The sequence below is a fragment of the Panulirus ornatus genome, chromosome 27 (genome assembly GCF_036320965.1).
Source record: "Panulirus ornatus isolate Po-2019 chromosome 27, ASM3632096v1, whole genome shotgun sequence".
Taxonomy (NCBI): domain Eukaryota; kingdom Metazoa; phylum Arthropoda; class Malacostraca; order Decapoda; family Palinuridae; genus Panulirus; species Panulirus ornatus.
Genome location: NC_092250.1, coordinates 1069636 through 1096166, shown reverse-complemented (window position 1 = coordinate 1096166; position 26531 = coordinate 1069636). Strand labels below are relative to the sequence as shown.

At 52.7% G+C, this 26531-nt stretch overlaps 1 protein-coding gene across 1 annotated transcript in view; it reads left to right on the top strand.

Moving 5' to 3' along the window:
• Positions 1–26326, top strand: part of LOC139757494 (nephrin-like) — a 155900-nt gene extending 129574 nt beyond the window's left edge. Inside the window, exons 14-26 of the mRNA XM_071678007.1 lie at positions 1832–2107; positions 11275–11375; positions 13174–13334; positions 13999–14131; positions 14405–14553; positions 15972–16153; positions 18601–18765; positions 19313–19423; positions 19721–19856; positions 21883–22080; positions 22845–22981; positions 23967–24687; positions 25055–26326. Of these exons, the coding sequence (XP_071534108.1) occupies positions 1832–2107; positions 11275–11375; positions 13174–13334; positions 13999–14131; positions 14405–14553; positions 15972–16153; positions 18601–18765; positions 19313–19423; positions 19721–19856; positions 21883–22080; positions 22845–22981; positions 23967–24687; positions 25055–25602 (3018 nt within the window). The 3' untranslated portion in view covers positions 25603–26326. The remainder of the gene's footprint in view (positions 1–1831; positions 2108–11274; positions 11376–13173; positions 13335–13998; positions 14132–14404; positions 14554–15971; positions 16154–18600; positions 18766–19312; positions 19424–19720; positions 19857–21882; positions 22081–22844; positions 22982–23966; positions 24688–25054) is intronic.
• Positions 26327–26531: the final 205 nt, after the last annotated feature.

Genomic DNA, 26531 nt, shown 5'->3' with positions numbered 1-26531 from the left:
CTTCCTTCCCTCCCCTCCCTCCCTCAACCCCCTGCATTTAAGCCTCCCCCTCCACCAACCCTTCCACCTCCACCTCCACACAGACAAACGCCAGAATCCACCCTCTTAACCCTTTCCCGCGCATCACCCATCCCCTCCCATCCCACCGGAGGGCACAAGGCCTTTTCCAATCCCTCCCATTCCCTCCAGCTGCTATCCCTGGGGATAGGGGAGAAAGAATACTTGCCACGTATTCCCTGCGTGTCGTAGAAGGCGACTAAAAGGGGAGGGAGCTGAGGGGGGCTGGAAATCCTCCCCTCTCTTTTTTTTTTTTTAATTTTCCAAAAGAAGGAACAGAGAAGGGGGCCAGGTGAGGATATTCCCTCAAAGGCCCAGTTCTCTGTTCTTAACGCTACCTCGCTAACGCGGGAAATGGCGAATAGTATGAAAGAAATATATATATGACAAGTTAGATCCCTTTTATATGTGCGTCAGCTGGCTTGGGAAAGAGAGAGAGAGAGAGAGAGAGAGAGAGAGAGAGAGAGAGAGAGAGAGAGAGAGAGAGAGAGAGAGAGAGGCTCCGGCCACGGCATGCGACTCACTGCTCGCGGAGCCTCGTCCCACTGAATACACCGCCTGTGTGTCTCTCTGTGTGTTTATAAACAACACGCAAAACTTCCACATGTATCTGGGGCCCTCCCACAGGAGGGTGGGGGTAGGGAGGTGGACGACTGCGGAGCGCCACGAGAGAGAGAGAGAGAGAGAGAGAGAGAGAGAGAGAGAGAGAGAGAGAGAGAGAGAGAGAGAGAGAGAGAGAGAGGATTATCTAGTGCCTGATCTAAGACGTCACCCGAGCGATGATTTTACACATCACTGGATCGATAGGGGAAGGAAAGGAAGGGGGTGGGGGATTTGATCCAGGGGTCGTCCAGCAGTGTCGAGCGACCAGAGGAGGGAAGGGAAGGGAAGGGGAAGGGAAGGGAGGGGGGGAGTACTTTGGGAATGAAGGGTTGAAGGCAGCTAACCTACGACCCCAGAGCAAGACGACCCTCTCACACACCCACTCTCTCCAAGACGACCCTTTCTCACTCTCCCTCCAAGACGACCCCTCTCCCTCCAAGACGACCCTCTCCCTCCAAGACGACCCTCTCTCACACCCACTCTCTCCAAGACGACCCACTCCCACACCCTCTCCCTCCAAGACGACCCTCTCTCACACACCCTCTCCCTCCCTCCCACAATCGTCACAGACGACTCCAGAGCAAGACGACCCACTCCCACACCCTCTCCCTCCAAGACGACCCACTCCCACACCCTCTCCCTCCAAGACGACCCTCTCTCTCACACCCTCTCCCTCCAAGACGACCCACTCCCACACCCTCTCCCTTCAAGACGACCCTCTCTCACACACCCTCTCCCTCCAAGACGACCCTCTCTCTCACACCCTCTCCCTCCGAGACGACCCTCTCTCTCACACCCTCTCCCTCCAAGACGACCCTCTCTTTCACACCCTCTCCCTCCAAGACGACCCACTCTCTCACACCCTCTCCCTCCAAGACGACCCTCTCTCTCACACCCTCTCCCTCCACGACGACCCACTCTCACAATCGTCCCCACATCTGAGTGGACACATGGCGTGTGTCTCCACCGGTGTGAGGGACGGGACATGTATCCCATCCGTGGTCCCAAGTGATGGGTCCCAGGTACCTCTCTCTCTCTCTCTCTCTCTCTCTCTCTCTCTCTCTCTCTCTCTCTCTCTCTCAGATCAGGCAATCTTGAGTGAAAACCCCTTCGTACCACTGAATGAACTAAGGGGCAAAACAATAACATACAAACGTGTACACACCAAAAGAGGTGGCTGAACGCAATATTGGCCAATGAGGGACACAATGAGGGACGCAATGAGGGACGCAATGAGGGACATAATGAGGGACGCAGTGGGGGACGCAATGAGGGACGCAATGGGGGACGCAATGAGGGACACAATGAGGGACGCAGTGGGGGACACAATGAAGGACACAATAAGGGACACAATGAGGGACGGAATGAGGGACGCAATGAGGGACACAATGGACACAATGAGGGACGCAATGGACACAATGAGGGACGCAATGTGGGACACAATGAGGTGCTCACTACCTCCCAAAACAGGAGTGGTTCCCTTCACCCACCTGAACCCCCCCCCCCACTGCTCTTGCCCCTCCTATGCAAATGAACTACGGGACCAAATTGGAGGTGGAAAGATGGAGTGAAAAAGATTTTGAGTGATCGGGGCCTGAACATGCAGGATGGTGAAAGGAGTGCAAGGAATAGAGTGAATTGGAACGTTGTGGTATACCGGGGTTGACGCGCTGTCATTGGATTGAACCAGGGCATGTGAAGCGTCTGGGGTAAACCATGGAAAGTTGTGTGGGGCCTGGATGTGGAAAGGGAGCTGTGGTTTCGGTGCATCATCACATGACAGCTAGAGACTGAGTGTGAACGAATGGGGCCTTTGGTGTCTTTTCCTAGCGCTACCTCGCACACATGAGGGGGGAGGGGGTTGTTATTTCATGTGTGGCGGGGTGGCGATGGGAATGAATAAAGGCAGACAGTATGAATTATGTACATGTGTATATATGTATATGTCTGTGTGTGTATATATATGTATACGTTGAGATGTATAGGTTTGTATATGTGCGTGTGTGGGCGTTTATGTATATACATGTGTATGTGGGTGGGTTGGTCCATTCTTTCGTCTGTTTCCATGCGCTACCTCGCTAACGCGGGAGACAGCGACAAAGCAAAATAAATAAAATAAATAAAAATATATATTTATATATACCCTTGTCTGAGTATTTTTCGATTAATATTAATCTTATAGGCATGAGCGCGTCACTGTGTGGTCAACGGGAGACGTTCAAAAAAAAAAAAGGCCATAAAAACAGAGGAAGGGCTTCCCTCCCACCCTTCCCACGTCGGCCGGGAAAGGCTAAGTCCCCCCTTCCACCGCCTCCTCTCCCTCTCCCTCTCCCTCCCTCGCTGTAACGGATCCGTTTTCTTTGGATGTGGGAACCTCCTCGCCTTCCGTTTCATGGATGTCATGGCAGGTTTTTTGGTTATAAAATCCTTCGATACTTTCCCTAGCCAAACTGATACACCAGTTTGGTTAGCACTGGCTGAGGCTGGCTACAGTGATGCAGCAGTGATACAGTATGATTAGCAGTGACCGAGGGTAGCTACAATAATACAGCAGTGATACAGTATGGTTAGCAGTGACTGAGGCTAGCTACAGTAATACAGCAGTGATACAGTTTGGTTAGCAGTGACTGAGGCTAGCTACAGTAATACAGCAGTGATACAGTATGGTTAGCAGTGACTGAGGGTATCTACAGTAAATACAGCAGTGATACAGTATGGTTAGCAGTGACTGAGGCTAGCTACAGTAATACAGCAGTGATACAGTAAAGATACAGTATGGTTAGCAGTGACTGCCGCTAAATACAGTAATACAGCAGTGATACAGTATGGTTAGCAGTGACTGCCGCTAAATACAGTAATACAGCGAACTTCTAAACTTCTGTACCGCATACCACTTCATTGCTCCAGGGTCCCTCAAAAACCTCATTTATGAGTTACAATCATAACAGAATATTACAAAATAAGTTACAGAATTATAATAAAATATTTATAAAGATAAACACGTTAATCTATATTAATTAGCTGCTTTAGAACACCGAAGATTTATTTCATTTTAATGCATCTATTTTAGTGAAAACAACAAAAACTAAATAAATAAATTAATTACCATTTATTTTAATGAAAAAAACAACATAAATATATAAATTAATTACCATTTATTCTAATGCAAAAAAAACACAAACTAAATATATAAATAAATTACCATTTATTTAAATGAAAAAAACAACACAAACTCAATACATAAATTAATTACCATTTATTTTAATGGCAAAAAGCACAAACTAAATATATAAATTAATTACCATTTATTTTAATGAAAAAACTAAATATATAAATTATTACCATTTATTTCAATGAAAACAACACACACACACACTATTTGGTATATATATGTGGAAGTCGAGAACATTATCTCGGAAAGCAAAAATGGGTATGTTTGAGGGAATAGTGGTTCCAACAATGCTGTATGGTTGCGAGGCGTGGGCTATGGATAGAGATGTGCGCAGGAGGATGGATGTGCTGGAAATGAGATGTTTGAGGACAATGTGTGGTGTGAGGTGGTTTGATCGAGTAAGTAACGTAAGGGTAAGAGAGATGTGTGGAAATAAAAAGAGCGTGGTTGAGAGAGCAGAAGAGGGTGTTTTGAAATGGTTTGGGCACATGGAGAGAATGAGTGAGGAGAGATTGACCAAGAGGATATATGTGTCGGAGGTGGAGGGAACGAGGAGAAGAGGGAGACCAAATTGGAGGTGGAAAGATGGAGTGAAAAAGATTTTGTGTGATCGGGGCCTGAACATGCAGGAGGGTGAAAGGAGGGCAAGAAATAGAGTGAATTGGAGTCATGTGGTATACAGGGGTTGACGTGCTGTCAGTGGATTGAAGCAAGGCATGTGAAGCGTCTGGGGTAAACCATGGAAAGCTGTGTAGGTATGTATATTTGCGTGTGTGGACGTGTGTATGTACATGTGTATGGGGGGGGGGTTGGGCCATTTCTTTCGTCTGTTTCCTTGCGCTACCTCGCAAGCGCGGGAGACAGCGACAAAGTATAAAAAAAAAAAAAAAAAAAAAAAAAAAAAAAAAATATATATATATATATATATATATATATATATATATATATATATATATATATATATTTACAGCCGAGTGATTCTTAATTAATCCCCCCTCCCCCCCGTGTTCAAAGTGATTAACGAGAATGATTAATCGAAGTATTTAAACCTTCGTTAATCGCCACGTCGCCTCACTCACTCCAGACTAATGCGATTAATATCGTTCATCTCTTATATTTGCGTCGGTGTCTATATAATCATAGTCATGAATATAACATAGAGGAATATACTCCAATAATCTATCTATCTATCTATCTATCCGTCAATCCACATCTCTCTCTCTCTCTCTCTCTCTCTCTCTCTCTCTCTCTCTCTCTCTCTCTCTCTCTCTCTCTCTCTCTCTCTCTCTCTCTCTCTCTCTATCTATCTATCTATCTATATATATATATATATATATATATATATATATATATAGCTTCGTCTTCCTAGCTTCGTCTCTTCGATGTATATAAGTGACTGTTATATTTCTCTCTTGTGTCTCCCCTGATGATGTGATTAGGACACGAAAGTGCACTTGGGAACTTTTCGTGTTTCATTTTCCCCCCGTGGACTCATAGGAATATATATATATATATATATATATATATATATATATATATATATATCGAGGTGTTGCTTCTTGACGATAGATAAGAGATAACAGAGCGCCCCCCCCTGCCCCCCCGCCCGCCCTCGAGATGTGTCCATCACAGGAGATCACATCAGCTCACGCGACGACAGCCCGCGCCCTCCCCCCCGCGCCCTCATCGCCGCCCTTTTGACACACCTGCCTTCGTCAGAGGGCAGCGAGCGTGACCCCAGTCAGGTCAGCGACGGAGGGAGGGGTGGGGGGAGGCGCACAACACACACAACACACACACACTCCCCCCTTTCGCCCTCCCCCCCCCGCCTCCCCCCTAAAACCCCCCCCCTCCACCTCCTCCCGAACTCCTCCTCCTCCTCGACCTCCTCCTTCGCTCAACCTCCTCCTCCTCGCCTCGGATGCAAGCACGTCTACCCTCAAACGACACAGTGGTCAACCACACCGGGTTTTGGGCCGTCCAGCCTAGCTGGCACCAGAACCCCCCCCCCCCCCAAAAACCCCCACACCCCAACCCCCCGGGACTACAGGGGCCCAATGCTGCTCACTACGTCCCCCCCCTGTAAGGGGGGGGAGAAGGGGGAGGGGAGGAGGAGAAGGGGGGAGGAAGAGAGAGACGACCCCCTCGTTCAAGTGGTACATCCATCCGCTGCTGTTGCAGTGGGGGGAGGGGGGAGGGGAGGACGGACGGAGACCCGTTCAAGTGTACATCTACTGCTGTTGTAGTGGGGGAGGGGGGAATTGGAGGAGGGGGGGACGGGGGGACGCAGACCCATCCAAGTGGTAGATGAACTTCTCTTGTAGAGGGGGAAAGGGGGGAGAAGGGAAACCCCCGAGAACCTGTTGAAGTGGTAAACGACCATCCTTCTTGACGTGGGGGGAAAGGAACTCCGAGAACCCGTTGAAGTGGTAAACGACCATCTTTCTTGACGTGGTGGTTGAAGGGGGAAAGGGGGGGGGGGGAAGAAGGGAACCCCGAGAACCCGTTGAAGTGGTAAACGACATCCCTTACTGTGGTTCGGGGGGGGGATCCCCCCCCCCACCCCCGTACACGGGAGTCAGCGAGCGCACCAATCCCTCCCAAACATCTGCCCCCCCGGGGTTTCAGTGAAGCCAATGTGGCCGGGGGGGGGCTGTCCCTCACACCCCCTCCTACGCCCCCACACTCCCCCACTACGCCCCCCCAACACCCCCCTCACTCACAACCAACCCCTCTGCCCCTGACCCACTACAACTCTGGCCTCTACCCCCCAGCAGGGGGAAGGAAACAAACACACAAAACACACACCCACACTGCAAATTCATACAGCCGATGTAGTGACTGTATTAATCATACAACACGTCTTTCATGATCTGACCGTTTTTAATATGCCAATGGTTTGGCTCCATAAGACCTCCGGCAGTGACAGAACGACCCGTTCAATGATGCGACACAACCGCTTGCCTTCATCCATTCCCGGCGCCACTAATGCTCGGTTGTGAAAGGGTAGGAAATTTTTTTTCTTTTTTCTTTTGGTCACCAAATTGGAAGTGAACTTGGCCAACTTGAAGGTGGGGAAGGGGAAGGGAAAGGGGGTGTTTCGGGGTGGAGGGGGGATGGTTTGGTGGGGGAAAGGGAGAGAGGGATTGGGGGTGAGGGAGGGGTATGTTTCGTCTCAAACTCACACTCGTCAAATGTGAATATTCACGAGGGAGGAGCGAAGAGTGGGCCACGACCCCCCTTTTGGGACACACAAAAACCACACACACACACACCAGGCGTCGTCTTGACCCTTGCCATGAAGTGGGGGGAAATTTATTGTTTTCTTTTTTTTTGGGAAAATGATTTCGTTTAAATTTTCCCTCCTCCTCTTCCTCCTCTCATTCTTTCCCCCCTCCTCCTCCTCCTTTCCCTTTTTTTCTTCTTCTTCTTTTTCTTTTTCTTCTTCTTCCCTTCTCCTTCCCTTTCTTCCTCACTCCTTTTTCTTTTCTTCTTATCTTTCCCCCTCTTTTCCTTCCTCACTCCCCCTCCCCTCCCCCCCCCCCTCCTCCTCCCTCCTCTCCCCCGTTTTCCCCTCCAGCCATTTCCCTCCCCCCCCCTCCCTTTCCCTCCGACCCACCCTTTCCCCACACCCCAGTAATTTGCGGGTGTTCCACGCCCCCCCCCCCCATTCCCTCCCCCCCCCAGACACAGACAACAGACTCTCTCCTCCTCCCCTTCCCTCCTTTTCTCTCCCCTCTCTCTCTCTCTCTCTCTCTCCCTCCTCTCCCAGCACCGAATGAAGTTGCCAGGAAACAAAAAGGGTAGGGTTTATTTTCAAGGGGAGGAGGAGAGGGAAAGGAGGGAAAGGAGGGGGAGGGGGGGAGGGGGAGGAGGGAGAGGGAGAGGGGGAGAGGGGAAAGGAAGGGAGAGGGGGGGAAGAGAGGGGAGAGGAGGGAGGGGGGAAGAGGGAGAGGGGGGGAGAGGGAAGGAGAGGGGGGGGGGGGGAGAGGGGAGAGGAGGGAGAAAGGGGGGAAGGAGGGAGAGGAGGGAGGGGGAAAAACCTTCCAACAAGAGGGAAAAAGTTTGACACGATCCACGGACCTGAATGTTACGAAAACACACACCCACACACACAACAACACAACACACACACAAAACAACACAACACACACAAAAACACACACACACCACACCCGACACACACACACACACCAAAAACAACACACACACACACACACAAAACCCCCCCTGGCCTGCAGGCAGTTTTGGGCTTCCCCCACTTAAGCAAAGGGGGTAACCACTTCCCCACCCACTGAAAGGAGCGCAGCGTAGAGCGATCCACATTGATTCCTTCCTCGCACACTAAACCATATGAGGTGAGAGACCGCGAGAACCAAACCTGTCCGGGGCCCAAAGGAAAAGAGAGAGGAGAAGAGAGAGAAGAGAGAGGGGGAAGAGAGGAGGGAGGAGGCGCGAGGGCGCGCCCCGCCCTTACCCACCTCCCAAGGGGCAAAATGAATTGGGGATACGTTTTCGACTATACATTCCCAACGTCGGCGGGGAAACCTTTCCGGCAGCGCCGGCGCGCGCGCACCCAAAACCCTAAACCCAAAGTTTTTTTTTCCCCTTTTTCCCCCCCCCCCCTCCTCCCCCTCTTCCCTCCCCCTCCCCCCCTCTTCCCCCTCTTTTCCCCCCCCCCTCCCCTCCCCCCCTCCTCCCCCCTCCTCCTCCTCCTCCCTTCCCCTTCCCCCTCCCCCCCCCCTTTCCCCCCTCCTCCCCTCCTCCTCCTCCTCCTCCTCCTCCTCCTTTTCCTCCCCTCCTCTTTCCCTCCTCCTCCCTCCCCCCTTTCCCCCCTCCTCCTCCCTCCTCCCGACAGATTTTAATTGGAGCAAAAAACTGCTGGCGGCCAGGGGTGGCCCATGGGGGGGGTGGGGGGGGGGGGGGGGGGGGAATACCCTCCCCCCCCCCCCTACCCCCCCCTCCCCCCCCCCCCCCCTCCCCCCCCCCCCCCCCCCCACACACCCACTGGATTGAGAAGTTTGCCAGGAATTTCGCCCGGGGGAATTTGTGGAGACTTGCGAGGAAGTGTAAGGGGGGCCATTTTGGGGGGGGGGGGGGGGGCAATGTCCCTGGGGGGGGGGGGGGGGTTTCCCTACCTGGCGGATGGATGGGTTTGGTTAGATGGAGGATGATTGGTTGGGTTTGGGGTTGGTTGATTTGGGTTGGGTGGATGGATGGTGGGGCCCACCCGACAGCTGCTGGCTGGATGGATGGGAAGGATGGGTGGATGAAAGGGGCCCTTTCCTGACGCTGGCTGGCTGGATGGATGGATGGATGGATGGATGGATGAATGGCTGGCTGGCTACCTGACTAGCTGGCTGGATGGATGGATGGATGGATGGATGAATGGCTGGCTGGCACCCGACTAGGGGTGGCTGGTGGATGGGTGGATGGATGGTTGGGTGGTGGCCATGTCTCTTTTTTGGGGGTTTTCCCTTTTTTTTCCCCGTCCCCAAATTTTTTTGTTGTTTTTTTAAAAGGGGATAATACAGGAGAAGGGGGAATGTCTAACTCCCCTCCCCCCCCCCCCCCCCTTGCACGCGTAGGGGACAAAGTTCAATGGAACCTCTCTCCTCTCTCTCCCCCTTCTCTCTCTCTCTCTCCCTCTCTCCCCTCCTCTCTCTCTCTCTCTATCTATCTATCTATTACAAACTACATCTATCCATCTACTATCTTCTACACACAACCTCACTATCAACAAAAAAATTTTTTAAAAATTATTATTATTATTATTATTATAAAATTTTTATATTATTAAAAATTTTTATTATTTTAAAATTTTTAAAAACTAATTACCCCATCAAATTCCCCCCATCCCAAAAACTAAAAACTAATCCCCAATCACTTTCTTCTAAACAATCATCATCTCACAAATCTAAAAACATTATCTTCCCCCTCCTTCCCCCACCATCAAACTACCCCCTTAATCTAATCCCCCCCTCTTCCCCCCCCCCCCATTAAACACAAAAACAAAAAAATTAAAAATTTAAAAAAACATTTGGCGCCCTTCTTGCCGCAAGTCCCGGCGGCTTAGCTGGAATGCAAAATCAAGGAAGTGTTTTGGGTTTTTTGGTGTGGGTGTGTGTTTTAATAATATAAAATTATATATATAAAATTTTTTAATATATAATTTTTTTTACACGACCTCACGGAGAAAAATACAGATGCACAGAGACAAATACTTCCAACAGGGGGGAGGAGAGAGAGAGAGAGAGAGAGAGAGACCTCAGCGCACTCATCTCCTCCCCTCTTCCCCCCAACCCCCCAAAAAATAAATAAAAAAGCTTCCAGTGTGGAGATAACCGACTTGCCCAGTCCCGCCGCTGGGAGCCCACGATCTCTTAAAAGAAAATCTCTCTCTCTCTCTCTCTCTCTCTCTCTCTCTCTCTCTCTCTCTCTCTCTCTCTCTCTCTCTCTCTCTCAATCCCCCCTTATCTCATTTTTTTTTTCTTTCATCATCTTTCCCTCACCAAACCACACCTCACCTCCCCCCTACCCCATCCCCGACGCCCCCCCCACACCCCTCCTCCTCCTCCCCTCACCCCTCCCCCCTCTTATCTTTTTTCTCACCGTCCCCCCCTTTCCCCCCCCCCCCCCCCGGGCAGGACAACACTCGCCTCGGCAAACAAGCTTGACCGGAGAAATCTTTTAACAAGCATGACCCCTCCACCCCCTTCTTCCCCCCCACACCCCCCCTCCTCCTCCTAGGGGTCGAAACATGTTCGGAACGTGTCCAGGGTTCGAGATGAGCCCCCCCACCTCCTCTGCGTCAAAGGCTCGACACGGGACTTCACACTTGAGGATATGATAAGATAAGAGACTGTGAGAGATAGATGGGAAGATAAGAGTATGAGAGAAAGATGGGAAGATAAGAGAGTATGAGAGATAGATTTGAAGATAAGAGTGTGTGAGAGATAGATGGGAAGATAAGAGTGTGTGAGAGATAGATGGGAAGATAAGAGTGTGTGAGAGATAGATGGGAAGATAAGAGTGTGTGAGAGATAGATGGGAAGATAAGAGTGTGTGAGAGATAGAGGGGAAGATAAGAGTGTGTGAGAGATAGATGGGAAGATAAGATAAGAGACTGTGAGAGAGACAGTGCGGGGGGAGTAAGGTCCCCAGAGAGACAATCTCCCCCAGAGGACCTGGGAGACCTCCTAGAGGCCTGATAACTGACCCACCTTCGTCCAGCCAGGCCCTTAGGTACGAGTATGGTCTTCTCGGAGCGCCCCTGGGGCCCTGCCCTCCAACACGGTGAAGCCCTAGAGCCCTGAATATGGGCCTCCACCCACTTGGGACCCAAGGACCTAACGCAAGACTCTCCTCTCTCTCTCTCTCTCTCTCTCCTCTCTCTCTCTCTGACGCACGTGGATCCATCATTATCACTTTCCTACTTGGAGGGGCCGACGTGGGCGGCGAAGCCCCCCGGAAGGATCAGCGTGCTGGAGGGTCAAGACCTGACCATTACGGCCGCCGCCGTCGCCAACCCCGGCCCCGTCAGGTGGGTCCTGGTCTCCGTCAGGTGGGTAAGGTCTCCGTCAGGTGGGTCTTGGTCTCCGTCAGGTGGGTAATGGTCCCCGTAGGGGGTCTGGCTCCGTCAGGTGGGTTCCTGGGGGGGGGGGGGGGGGGGGGAGGGGGGGGGGGGGGGAGGGGGGGGGGGGGGGGGGGGGGGGGGGGGGGGGGGGGGAGGGGGGGGGGGGGGGGAGGGGGGGGGGGGGGGGGGGGGGGGGGGGGGGGGGGGGGGGGGGGGGGGAGGGGGGGGGGGGGGAGGGGGGGGGGGGGGGGGGGGGGGGGGGGGGGGGGGGGGGGGGGGGGGGGGAGGGGGGGGGGGGGGGGGGGGGGGGGGGGGGGGGGGGGGGGGGGGGGGGGGGGGGGGGGGGGGGGGGGGGGGGGGGGGGGGGGGGGAGGGGGGGGGGGGGGGGGGGGGGGGGGGGGGGGGGGGGGGGGGGGGGCCCCCTTTCCCTCAGGTGGGTCCTGAACCAAATAAAAGGGAAGGGTCCTTTTAGGGGAGCTTGCCCCCGCTTCCCCCCGCCACCACACCCCCCTCAAGCCACGGGTCCCCCAGGAGGGTCTTACGTCCCAGCAGGTACTTCCTTCTGTAGGGGCCCCACAGATGCCCGGTATAGGGGGGGGGTGTCCCCTAACATAGAGACCCCACAGGTTTTCCCTCCTTCAGCGTACTAGCTAAAAGCCTCGCTCAGGTCGAACCATGAGGTACTGCAGTCACAGCTAGGGGCCACATCCACGTCATCGGTTCTAGGTAAGGCCATTATGTTCTAGAGAGAAGGGGCCCCCTTCTAGTTACCTTGTAACTCCTGTAGGTGGTCTAGTAGTACCTGTAGAGGTGTACACACACAGACATGTACAACTGGTCGGTTGTAAACCCCGTCCCACAAGCTTGTTTGCGAGGGAACGAGGTAGTTCGAGGGACGTACCGCAGTGTGTCTGGTTGGTTTGAGACGATTCAACGAACTTAATGATGTGTTTTACGTGCATGAAAATGACGCGAGATACGCATGTATGAGGTGGCCAGAAGAGATTGTGAGTACATACGAGAGAGAGAGAGAGAGAGAGAGAGAGAGAGAGAGAGAGAGAGAGAGAGAGAGAGAGAGAGAGAGAGAGAGAGAGAGAGAGAGAGAGTGGTTACAGCTGGAAGATACAGACGTTAGACGAGAGACAGTGTGGTTACAGCTGGAGGGTACAGTTGTGAGACGAGAGACAGTGTGGTTATAATGAGAGACAGTGTGGTTACAGCTGGAGGTAGGTACAGTCCTTAGACGGGAGACAGTGTGGTTACAGCTGGAGGGTACAGTTGTGAGACGAGAGACAGTGTGGTTACAGCTGGAGGTAGATACAGTCCTTAGATGGGAGACAAGTGTGGTTACAGCTGGAGGATGCAGTCGTTAGACGGAAGACAGTGTGGTTACAGCTGGAGGATACAGTTGTCAGACGACCAGACGAGAGACAGTGGTTACAATTGGAAGATACAGTCGTTAGATGAGACAGAGTGGTTACAGCTGGAGGGCACAGATGTGAGACGAGACCGAGTGGTTACAGCTGGAGGGTACAGTTGTGAGACGAGACCGAGTGGTTGCAGCTGGAGGGTACACTTGTGAGACGAGACCGAGTGGTTACAGCTGGAGGGTACAGTCGTTAGACGAGAGACGGAGTAGTTACAGTTGGAAGATACAGTCGTTAGACGAAAGACAGAGTGGTTACAGTCGAGAGACGAGAGACATACAGTGGTTACAGCTGGAAGATACAGTTGTGAGATGAGAGAGACACATCTTTTATCACAGGTACAGCTGGAGGAATGGGAGCCAAGAGGTGACGGGAAGCGACACCAGCAATGGGGAGTTGAGTCTGGGTCCGGCTCGACGCCAACACACGGGGAACTACACTGTGGCAGCCCAGAGCCCCAGGGGGTCCTTGATCTCCGCCTTCTACCTGGACGTCCTGTGTGAGTACAAGACCCTCCTCCTCCTCCTCCTCTTCTACCGCTTCCTCCTCCTCCCCCCGAGACCCCTTATGATCCTCCTCCTCCTCCCCCCGAGACCCCTTATGATCCTCCTCCTCCCCCCGAGACCCATTATGATCCTCCTCCCCCCGAGACCCCTTATGAGTTTCCAGACGTATTTGAAACACGAACTTGTCTTAGTGTGAGTTCACGACACACCAACCACCTAATGTGGTGAGGATTCCGTGGTTGGTGGGGGGGCGAGTATATGCAGTCTGTTGGGGACGAGAGGGAAGTGGGAAGTCTGTTGTTTGCTGATGATACAGCGCCCGGTGGCAGAATCGAGGGGAGAAACTGTAGAAGTTGGTGGCCGAGTTTGGAATTGGGAGCAATACTGATTTTGTGAAGACAAATGTTAGAAAAATTTGTAGTTTTCGGTGGGGTAGGTGTTTACTGCAGTGGGGAGGTGTTTACTGAAGGGGAGAGGTGTTTACTGAAGGGGAGAGGTGTTTACTGAAGTGAAGGGAAGGGTGTGGGAGGAGAGAGGTGGTGATCTTACCAGAAGGGAGCAATAGTGATTTTATGATGCCATTGTGTTCCCTATCACCTCGTGAGATGCAAGACCATCTTTCCACCACCATCCACCTCCTGTCCTACACACACACAGATGGTCCAGAAGACGTGCTGGCTGTGGACCGCGTGGTGGCAGAGGAGGAAGGGGCTGCCACCATCCTCTGCTCGGCTGTTGGCAACCCCACACCCAACATCACCTGGACCAAGGAGGTGAATGACAACACCAGGTCAGTGAGTAACCTCGCCTCCTGACAACGGAAGGTGGGTAGATAAGTGTTTACACCCCCCTGACAACACCAAGGGGCAGTTGGTAACTTCATCTCTGACAACACCAGTGGGGGGTAGACAGAGTTACCTCTGACAACATATATACATTATATATATATATATATATATATATATATATATATATATATATATATATATATATATATATACATATATATACATATACATATACCACTCCTTGTCTTCACATTCCCCGCGCCTCCCCGCGCCAGGAACACGACGAGGGTCCTCTCCACGGGCGTGGGGGAGGCCCGCCTGACGGTGGAGTGTGCGTCGAGGTCAGACACGGGCGTCTACTTCTGCCACGCCTCCAGCAGAGTCTCCACAGCCCCGCCCACCTCCTCGACGCTCGTAGTAAAGCGTGAGTCTTTACATATATATATATATATATATATATATATATATATATATATATATATATATATATATATATTCCTATGAGTCCACGGGGAAAATGAAACACGAAAAGTTCCCAAGTGCACTTTCGTGTAATAATCACATACTTTTTTACGTCCAGGATTCTAACCCGTTTCATTCCAGACAGACAGACAGACAGACTCTCAGTGTGTGTGTCTCTCTCTCTCTCTCTCTCTCTCTCTCTCTCTCTCTGAAGAGCCAGCACCCCAGAACCCATTTTCCATGTGACATCCGTACAAACGGGCAGACTGAACTCTCTCTCTCAGAGAGAGAGAGAGAGAGAGAGAGAGAGAGAGAGAGAGAGAGAGAGAGAGAGAGAGAAACATGGTGAACTTGTTCATGTGTGCCTCGTTTGGGGGGGGGACACCCCCGCTCACAGCTTCAGGGTTGGCTGCGACGTCCCTCCCCCCCTCCCCCTTCTCTCCCTCCTCCCTCCAATCCCCCTCCCTCCCCTCCACGCAAGTTGAACTGCGTTCTAACACGGTCTGTGGCATTTCAGCGCCTCATTTCAAACAGGTGTTTGATTTCCCCCCACTCCACCCGCTCCCGTCCACGTCCATTGCAGTGTTGAGCGACACTGGAGTGTACCCTTCTCTTTCTATATATATATATATATATATATATATATATATATATATATATATATATATATATACATCGCTCTCTAACGCCACTAGAGAGGATCCCAGACACGCCGTCGCAAATCGTCCCACAGTATGAGGGATCCCCCGTGAAAGAAAGTCACCTCAAACCCCCTTTCTCCCTCATCCCACCACACTTGTGGTCTTTCCCAAACGGGGCGCATCATCTCCGGTGTCTTCCCCACCCTCCCAAATCCCTTTCCCTTTTCGCCCCTTCCCACACACATACGAACGACACAATCAACACACCAACACCAACACCACCCTCCACCACCACCACACTGCCCAAGGCAAGCGCCCCTTTTGACCCACAGTCACCCACGAGCAAATTCGCATAGCCCGCGTCCCCACTCAGTTCATTTTCCTTTTCACAAGCTCGGTAATCCGTTTGCTGACAGACTTTGGGGGATCGGAGGGGTTAGGGTGGAGTTAGAAGTGGTTAGGTAGGTGTTCACAAGGAACTTCACCGAACCGAACGAGCTATGACAATGTTAAGAAGTTCATGAGCCACTCGCTTCATGTGTCATTCACTCGTACTCAAGTGTCTTGCTTCTGTGTATTAATAGCATTGCAAAAGGGGGGGAACAAGGGGGAAAAAGGGGGAGGGGGGAAATAAAGATGCCATTTCATGTTTACTTTTTTTTTGGGGGGGGGGAAAAGGGGGGTATATTTTCATCGACGTGTTGACAGTCCTGTCCCATATCCACCCCCCGTCCGACAGAGTCCCCTTGGTGGTCGAACGAGAACCCCGACGAGGTGGTGGGTCGATCGTGGGCGGCTGTGGGCGGCCAGGGGCGTCTGGAGTGTCGCGTGCGGGCGGCCCCTCCGCCCACCTTCCACTGGGCGACCCAGGACGGGCGGGAGATCAAGCCAGGAGACAAGTACACCGTCAACGCCCCCAAGGTGAGTGTCTGGTGTCGAACTCGGCCCCCTCTCTCTCTCCCTCCGTCGTCCCCCCTCTACCACTTCCTTCAGTTGTCCATTATCACTCCCTGGATTTCCTAGACGATATGTCATATTAGGTTCAACTACACGCATCTGAATTTCGATCAACGACAGCTCCTCTAACGAGGCTGTTTGCGATAGAGAGGAAAAGAAACACCTCGATGGGTGAGGGAGGAGGTAGATAGACAGACGGAGACTTTTACCACACCTCCTCTCTATCTATCGTATGGCTAAAGGGGCGTAAACAGATGCCGGTCGTGGAAATGAAGAAAAATATCTATCATAACTCTCCCTATCAACTCTCTACACTTAACTGGCGAATTGTTCCATAGGTTAACGACCCTGTTGAAGTACAAGGTACACGTACTTCGCCTCGTTCGAGGTAATACGACTGCCCGACGAGTTTGTACGGGTTCGAATCCTAGCCTTTTGAGGGCATTATGCGATATATATATATATATATATATATATATATATATATATATATATATATATATATATATATATATATATATATACATACATATATTGCATATGAACGCGCACTTTTCATAGAACACATACTACCCTCCAACAGCGTTCCCAACTACCACGCAAATGGTCCTGGGTTCGAATCCTTCCTGTTGGAGGGCATTATGTGATATACATATATATATATATATATATGGACGGAAATAACAGTATTTTCCAATTCGTTCGGTCTATTCAAGCAGTGTCTCTTCTTCGTACTTCTTCATGTGTAAAACCTGTAATACCAAACCTTTCTTAAAACATAATAAAAACTTATTTCCATAAAGTTTATCCCATCTGTGATAGAGCAGCCTCCGTTTTCTGTTCAAAAGTCCAATGTTCCGAATCTCTGGACTCGGAAGTTTCTAAGCAATCAGAAGTTTTCTCTCATTAATGAACACTACACAAACGTCATTTCGTTTCGAAGAGAAACGAAAAGAAAATGCGATACATTTAGATGCGTCTAGATGCGTCTAGATACATTTAGATGCGTCTAGATGCGTCTAGATACATTTAGATGCGTCTAGATGCGTCTAGACACTCTTTCCTACAGGACCCACGGATCGCTGGATCTGGCCTGGCTCCTCCTCCTCTCCTTCCTCCTCTTCCTTCTCTTCCTCCTCCTCCTCTTCTTCCTCAGGTGATCTTCCCCACTTCCGTCTCTTTGAGGTGGGGAGGAGGAGGAGGAGGAGGGAGGGGAGGGAGGGGAGGGTGAGGTGGATGGATTCTGTCATACACGTATGCAAATGTGGATCAGCTTCAGCCCTTGTGTGTGTGTGTCGCCGTAAAGAGGAGAGAGAGAGAGAGAGAGCCAGCAGCGGGCGGCCAGCCAGCTTCCTTCCTCTCTCACAGATCTGTGAATATCATTAACTTATAAACCCGTCAACAGATAAGAGAGGAGGGAGGGAAGGAGGGAGGGAAGGAGGGAGGGAGGGAGGGAGGGAGGGAGGGAGGGAGGGAAGGGAGGGAGGGAAGGGAGTGAGGAGGGAGGGGAAACAAAACATGGCCTTCCTTTTACACCATATTCCCTCCGGCATGCAAGTATAAAGGAACGACCCCTCTCCCTTCCCCTTCCTCTGTCCCCCAGTTTCGTGAGACGAGAAGACACACACACACACACACACACACACACACACACACACACACACACACACACACACACACACACACAAACGCAGGAGTTCACTGTCGAATTAGAAGAGGTTGTATGTCGACGTCTGAAGTCGAGTGGGTCCCATCACACTGGCTTGTTTTGACTGTGTCTTTTTTGCATTTTAAGGGTAAGGAAGGAGGGGAAGGAGGGGGGGTGGGGGGGTCAGTCTCGTACGGCATTCTGTGGTACACGTTGGTGGAGGTTGGGGGTGTGGGGGTGGGTGTGGATGCAGGAGGAAGACGTGGGAGTGGGGTGGATAGATGGGTGGTATAGATAATGTAATTCTCTCTCACTCTCTCTCTCTCTCTCTCTCTCTCTCTCTCTCTCTCTCTCTCTCTCTCTCTCTCTCTCTCTCTCTCTATGGCTGGGGGCCCACATGTGGGAATGTCCATTGTTTTCCTCCCTCCACCCACCTACTAACCCTGGCACTCCCCTCCACCCAGCCACTAACTCTGGTCTTCCCTCCACTCAGCTACTAACCCTGGCACTCCACTCCACTCAGCCACTAATCCTGGTCTTCCCTCCAACCACCTACTAACCCTGGCACTCCACTCCACCCAGCCACTAACCCTGGCACTCCACTTCACCCAGCCACTAACCCTGGCACTCCACTCCACTCAGCCACAAAACCCTGTTTTTTTCCCTTCAACTCAACCACTAGTCTTCGCCTTTCCTGCCGCCCCGCCCGCCTCCTCCCCCACCGTTGCTTCCACCCGGGCACTAACCCTTGCTCCACCCGCAGCTGGTGGACGGAGTGGTGGAGTGGTCGTCAGTGCTGGAGATCAAGGGCGTCACACCACGGGACCACGCCGGCTACACCTGCACGGCCACCAACACCCTGGGCAAACACTCCTACAGGCTGGTTCTGACGCCCCCCGTGCCTCCAGCTACACCCACACACCTGATGGTGAGTGAGCTACGAACACATGACACCCACACCCACACACACACACACACACACACCCACACACACACACACACACACACACCTGATGGTGAGTGAGGCACGACCACTCGACACCCACACACACACACCCACACACCTGATGGTGAGCGAGCTACGACCACTCGACACCCACACACCCACCCATGGTCAGCCCATGTGGGGGAGTGGGGTGGGTGTTTACCCACAGCCCTAAGCACCGCTCTATCGTAGCGACATCCAACACGTGTCTACCCACACATTATGTGGGGGGATCCTCTCTCTTCCCCCCACACACTCCCCTCTTTCCTCCCACACTACTGGGTGTTGAGTGCTCGTTTGGCCTTAGGAGTTAACGACCCTTGACCCTGATCTTCTAAGTCGTACCTCTTCAGCCTCTATCCCTGAACTTGACCCCAAATCACCTCGGCCTCTAACCACTCTTGACCCCACTGTGTTGGCACACGATGCCATACTACTACTACTACGACCCTTGACCTTGATGACCTTGACCTCTGTCTCACCCCCCCAGGTGGCCAACGTGACCTCGGGGGAGGCGCTGCTCCTCTGGACGCCAAACCTGGCCAAGAGCGAACCCACTGGGCACGTCGTGCGATTCTGGAGCCAGGACGACGAGTACCAGGTATGACGAGGGTGTAGTGAAGATGTGGTGGAGGGTGTAGTGAAGATGTGGTGGAAGATGTGGTGAAAGGTGTGGTAGTGAAGACGTGGTGGAGGGTGTAGTGAAGATGTGGTGGAAGGGTGTGGTAGTGAAGATGTGGTGGAGGGTGTAGTGAAGATGTGGTGGAAGGGTGTGGTAGTGAAGATGTGGTAAAGGGGTGTGGTAGTGAAGATGTGGTGGAGGGTGTAGTGAAGATGCAACAATTGTACAAACCCCAAATCTCACGTCTCTTTCTCTTCCAACTGTTGCGGCCGTCAGTACGCGAACGTCTCCGGCAGCACGGAGGCCACAGTGACGGGTCTGTCTAGCGGAACACTGTACACCTTCAGCGTCCAAGCCTTCAACCCCCAGGGGCGCTCCAAGCACACCCTACCAGTCCACGTCACCACACTCGGTAAGGCGAAGACCTTCTCCCCTTCTACCCACCCCCACAGAACGGGGAGGAGAGGCTGTGTGTCTGTCTCCTCCCTGCCTGTCTCTTGGGAGATTATTTGCGTGGGTGGGTCATGATGAGGGGGAGGTCTTCAAGTCTTGGATCTCAACACCTTCCCTCCTTCGCCCGGAGCTGGTCGCCTCGCCCAGCCCTTCAGGAGCCTCAAGCCCTCTGGTGTGTGTGTGTGTGTGTGTGTTTGTGTGTGTCACACACACTATGCAAGACCACCACAGCCCGGGCCAGATACCAGGGGAACCAGCAGCTCCCCCTAGTAAATTTGGGTAGCTGGGCTGCCGAAGGCGAGGAGGTATCGCTAGCGCCCCCCCCCCTCCCCTCTCTGACGGGTTGTCAGATGCCACCAGGTCTTCAAGACACTGTACATAAATATATATATATATATATATATATATATATATATATATATATATATATATATATATATATATATATATATATATATATATATCACACCAATAGTCAACAACTGGAGTAGATTATACCTTTTAACATGGCTGAGTACACAAGTCCCTTTCCCCCTCATCCCCCATACACACACACACACACACACACACACACACACACACACACACACACACACACACATTCACACACCGGACACCCGGAAGTTATGAGGCAATTGAACACAACTGGACGCAATGTAATTCAATTAACGTTGTTATGAAGTGAGCTTTACTCGAATTTCACTCATTACGAAATAACTAAATGCTTGTATTCAAATTACCATCCGATCCAGACTTAGGCAAAGGTCAGCGTTAACAAAAACGAAAAAAATGTCAAAATAACAGGAGGTTCATTAACAACCGAATCACATGTACCTTTGCTATCTGTTCTTCCTTCTCTACGAAAGTTCCCTATAACGTAATTCTACAGATACTGTGAGAAATGAATAATCTGCTATGTATATCTTTGAGAGGATGACTTTCTACAAAGTGAACGATATGTAACACAAAATGACATCGTTCAAAAGAACACAATGATGAGATGAAGGATTTACCAGACGTAGGAAGGCGAAGTCTGGCAAGTCAAGCAGTGCTTGAGAGTTGCCCACAATGACATATAACTAACATAAAAGCAACACATTGATTATGTGATCTCTAGTAATGTTCTACAGTGCTGTGGCCAGAAGGAGGGGGTGTAAGCCTAGTCTTGGTGCTCTGCAATACGCTGCAGGTCGAACCTCCTGACATCACATTAATGCAAGAAAAAGGGATTAATTTGAATTACGTTGATGCATAAAAGATATTAACACAAAACTTTATCTTAAAAGAAAATGCCTTCCCTTATTCACTGGAGTAGCAATTCAAAATGTATAACCCTTCCTTATTTCTAATAGTCGTATAACTACAGTCCCCCTCCCTTAAAACCAAGAATCCTCTCCCTTAATAATAGGGTTAGCATCTTAAAACTACAGTCCCCCCTCCCTTATAACCCAAGAATCCTCTCCCTTAAAGATAGTAGCAGTATTCTAAAACCACAGACTCCTCCCTTATAGACACAGGGGTACCACAGTTTCACGAACACTCCGCTCTACTGACCGGTACACCACCAGGTGGCACTCAGACCCAGGGGAAACACACCAGAGAGAGCCGGCCCAGGGCGCCCATCTGCTGTGCCTGCATCGGCAGTGCCTGTGGCTGGCAGTGCCTGTAGCTGGCAGTGCCTGTGGCTGGCAGTGCCTGTGGCTGGCAGTGCCTGTAGCTGGCACTGGCACGCCAGAGAGGGAGGAGCTAGGCCCTCCAAAAATGGGCACTAAAGGGACGAACTTCCTAACAGGGGTCAGGGAGGAGTGCCAGACCCAGTCAGTGCCAATTGATATCTATTGTCCTCCTCTCTCTCTCTCCTCCCCCACCACACTTCCTTCCCTCCTCTCCCTCCTCTCTCTCTCCTCCCCCACCACACTTCCTTCCCTCCTCCTCTTCTCTCTCTCTCTCCCCACCCACCCTCCTTCCTCCTCCTCCTCCTGCAGGTGTGGCCGAGAGTGCCAGCAGCAGCAGCAGCAGTAGTGCCGACGGTGCAGGAGGAGGTGCCACCAAGTCCGGAGTGCCACATCTGATTCTCTTCATCATGACGCTAGCCGGCACGGCTCTCCTGGCCCTGAACATGGCCATCATCGCCTGCTTCGTCCGCCGGCGCTCCACCAGCCAGGCCAACAGGGGCGTCTCAGGTGCGTGGGCCCACGCCATACCCCTTCTCCTCCTCTCCCCGCGCCCCCGATATCCACTCCCCTCCTCCACCTCCTCCTCACACGCCCACCCCGCCCAACGCCCCTTACCCAAGTCCTCTTGTTCCGAAACCCGTCTACTTTGAGACGGGTTAGCGTCCGTCCAGACAGACAGACAAGACAAAGACAGACTACGTGTATTTCTCTCTCTCTCTCTCTCTCTCTCTCTCTCTCTCTCTCTCTCTCTCTCTCTCTCTCTCTCTCTCTCTCTCTCTCTCTCTCGCACAGACAGACGGGTTACCGCTCATAGACAGACACAGACAGACAGACAGAGACTATGTGTATTTCTCTCTGTGTTGCACAGAAAGACGGGTTACAGCCCACAGACAAGAGACAGACAGACAGACAGACTACGTGATCTCTCTTAGTCTGTGTTGCATAGAAAGATATATTGCATAAATCATTGATTCAAAATATTTCAGGATTTTCTAATATTTCAAAAAAAAATACAGATCTATTTGTATGTAACCCTTCACTGTAACGAGCAATACAGGAGACACACTGTACTTTCCACAACCCATCACCCTTACTTTAATCACCATCGCCATCATAAATGGCAATTTAGACGTAATTAAAGCAGCAATTAATGCTTAAAAGTAGATTAGATATACAAGACTTGCATCTCTCTTGCTCTCTCTCTCTCTCTCTCTCTCTGGGAGCCATACGTACGTGGATCGCGTCTCACTTCCCACATTTCCTCCCTTCAGCGTCATCAAGCAAGACGACCACACTGGAAGCGTTCAGCCCAGCCACCACACCCGGGGGCGCCGCCCAGGGGGACGAGCTGCCCCTCACCACCACCACGGTCGCCAACACCACGGACGCCGCCACGGATGGGCGCCAGGTAATGTCCTCGCTGGCCAGACTGATCGCCAGGATGTGGTTGCGTCTTAAGCCTCGCAGATGTGTTGACACTGGCTCATGGGGAGGTTGGTTTCCACGAGTCTGTTAGCTACGAACGCGGACGAGATGCCCTTCTCCCGTTCCTCCTTCTCCTCCTCCTCCTCCAAACACACATACACACACACACACACACACACACACACACACACACACACACACACAGACACACACACGCACACACACACACGCCACACACACACACACACACACACACGCCACACACACTTCCAGACTTGGCCTCCTGCTCTGGAGTCTCCGTCTTGTGCATCTACGTCCTTCATAGCCAGTAATTCAAGGCTACGTCTCTGTCGCCTTTTATAAACATTGGCACGACGGTGACTCTCTCTCTCTCTCTCTCTCTCTCTCTCTCTCTCTCTCTCTCTCTCTCTCTCTCTCTCTCTCTCTCTCTCTCTCTCTCTCTCTCTCTCTCTCTCTCTCTCTCTCTCTCTCTCTCTCTCCATTCTCCTGCAACATCCCCCCCCCCTCACACTGAGGGAGATCTCTCATATACACACACACCCCTATCTTGTGAGCACAAAGAGCGAGAGGCCATCTGTGAGGCTTTGTGAGGACACAGCTAACCCCCTCACAAGTCTCCTCATTCTCAGAACCCTATCTCTCAGGTCCATTTTCAACGCCCGTGTTTTCCCATCTCTCTCTCCCTCTCTCTCTGTCTCCCAGAGCGCGTCTCTATGTCCCCTTCTCTAGTGACCCCCTTCCTTCATTATATACCCCCCTTCCCCCACAAACGTTCTCCCCATCCAGCTATGTCTTGGCGCTGGTATATACACCCCTCTAGACGCCCTGGTCATAGATCTCACACCTTCTGCTGTAGAAGGTATAGAATGTGGTGTGATCCCAGCGTGTTTTCCCACCCGAGCAGGAAGTCCATGTGATGTGTGATGATGGCACATGTTTTTTTCCAGAGCGTGGAACGTCACACGGGCGCGGACCACACCGAACAGACCAGCCTCTTCAAGGAGGACATCGGCAGGAGCCCCATCCTGACCCCCGAGCGCGACCTGCTGGGTCAGCCCCCCGGCAGCGCCCCCTTCAGGAGCCGGAGCCAGCAGAACGGCCGGGTGCCCACCCAGAACGGGGGCGTGGCCCTGCAGAAGTACAGCAGGGACGACGGCTGCTGCTACCACTACTACTACTCCCCCGTCCCGCAGGGCGGCGCCCCTGGCGACGAAGAAGGCGACCACGGCGGCACGAGGCGCATCGCCAACCCTCCTGACGTGTGCCCCACGACCGCGGACGAGGCCAGAGGAACCCTATCCAGGAGGCAACACCAGCACCACCAGCAGAAGGCCCACTCAGAGGGAGTAGAGGCCGCCCGAGCCACACGCCCTACAGACTCCCCAGCAGCGGTGACCACACAGCAGCAGGAGCACCGCAGCTCACACCCCCAGCAGGAGGAGGAGCAGCACAGCACCCAGGACGACATGGGACACCAGCAGCGTCTTCAGTGCGACTTGAGACCCGAACGCCACCACCAAGGGCAGCGTCGGTCGTCCTCGTGGACGGCTACTGCAGGAGAGGGGAACCACGAGAGGCTCAGCCATCCACTCCAGCAGTCGCCACAGCAGTTACGGCCACAGCAGTTCGGCCAGGCCCGCTGCTGCGACACCCCGTCTTCGTCCACAGGTAAACAACAAAAGTCTTGTGACCCGTTGCTTTTCCCCCCCCCCCCCTCCTCCTCCACCTTTCCTTCCAGTGGGTTGGTGTTAGTCTTTTGTTTCCACGACGCTGTAGTAGAGGAACAACCTAAGGAGCGGATGAACAGGTGGGTTAACTGTGGACCGACTGCCGCCAATGGGACTCGAACCCATCCGTTCTTTCCCTGGGATTTGAGACAGCTAAACAGGCAGCTTTCCCTGGGATCTGAGACAGCTAAATAGGCAGCTTTCTCGTGTTGACAGCTATGTCAAAGGGGCAAAGACGCCAGTGTCTCTCTGTGCCCTTGTGTCTGTCTGTTGGAGACGTGTAGGTTACAGCTATCTCTCGCCCGCAGGTCCGTGGTCTGGGGGCTACGCCACCGTGGGTTCGCGCAAGACCAGACCACCTCCCCCTGCGGCGTTCTCCACCCTGCAGTGTCCAGAGACCCTGCGTCCCCACCAGGGACCGGGCCAGGAGGCCGCCATCCATCACCCCCAGGGGCGTCATCACAACCGGGACCTCCTGAGTGGCTACGAGCTCCAGCAGGGCCCCCTGAGGGACCAGGGGTCACTCGCGTCCCCAGCAGTAGCGACTCGTCAGGACAACACCACCTCCTCCACCTCCGCCTCCTCCTGCGACTACTACCGCGTCGCCGGCAGCGTCGTCCGTCAGGAGGTGACCGGACGGCGCGGGTCGAGCAGGCCCCCAGGCCTCGGTCTTCTCGAGGGCGAGTCCCTGGCCACCCAGCAGGCTACGGCCTCCTCCCCCAGCGACTCCTGCAGTAGCGGTAATGCCCAGGGGAGGCGGAGACCCTCGCAGGACGCCGCTGCAGGGAAGGGCATGGCCGAGGTGGGTCCTCCCACCCTCCGGCCCCCAACCCCTGCAGATAACGTGGGAAAATAGTGCTAACCCACGTCGTAGGACGGGAGGAGGAGAGGGTGTGTGTGTGTATGTGTGACTGTGTTTACGATGAACATGGGCCGATAACGAGGGACGACTCGCACAGATAAGAACATATCTCTAAACACACCTGTTATCAGTGAGTGTTAGACACGTTATCTTAAAAGATATCCACCTGTGAGACATCCACTGTTAGACACGTTATCTTAAAAGATATCCACCTGTGAGATATCCACTGTTAGACACGTTATCTTAAAAGATATCCACCTGTATCTTGCCCTCCTCAGACTCACAGTATCTGTTACGTTTCGTTATCGCCTTCCCCCCACCCCGCGCGCCCCTCGAAGCTGAGGCCATGAGGGCGCGCGCGCCCCTCTCTCTCACACACACTCCTCCTACGGCAGCGTCGTGATCCACGTTCCCTCACGCCCTTCACAAAGCCCTGACGGAGGAGGAGGAGGAGGTGGAGGAACTACTACTATTACTGCTACCGCTGTGGACCATGGGGAGTCGAACCCACCACCTCCACACACCACACCCACACAGCGAGGCGTGTCACAGAACACGCCTGACACAGCCCACGCCTCCTGTGCTAGGGGGAGGGATGGGAGACCTTGCGTTGGCCACAGTTTTCGAACTTGTGGGGCCATCCTGATGTGGCCACAGCTACTGAGGTGCGGCCATCCTGTGGTGGCCACAGCTCCTGAGATGAGGCCATCCTGTGGTGGCCACACCTCCTGAGGTGCGGCCATCCTGTGGTGGCCACAGCTTCTGAGGTGCGGCCATCCTGTGGTGGCCACAGAACCTTGTGTTTAGGACTGTGTGACCCTGTTCGTGGCCACAGAACCCTGTGTTTAGGACTGTGCGGCTCCTGTGGTGGCCACAGAACCCTGTGGTGGCCACAGCCCCTGTGTTCGGGACTATGTGGCTCC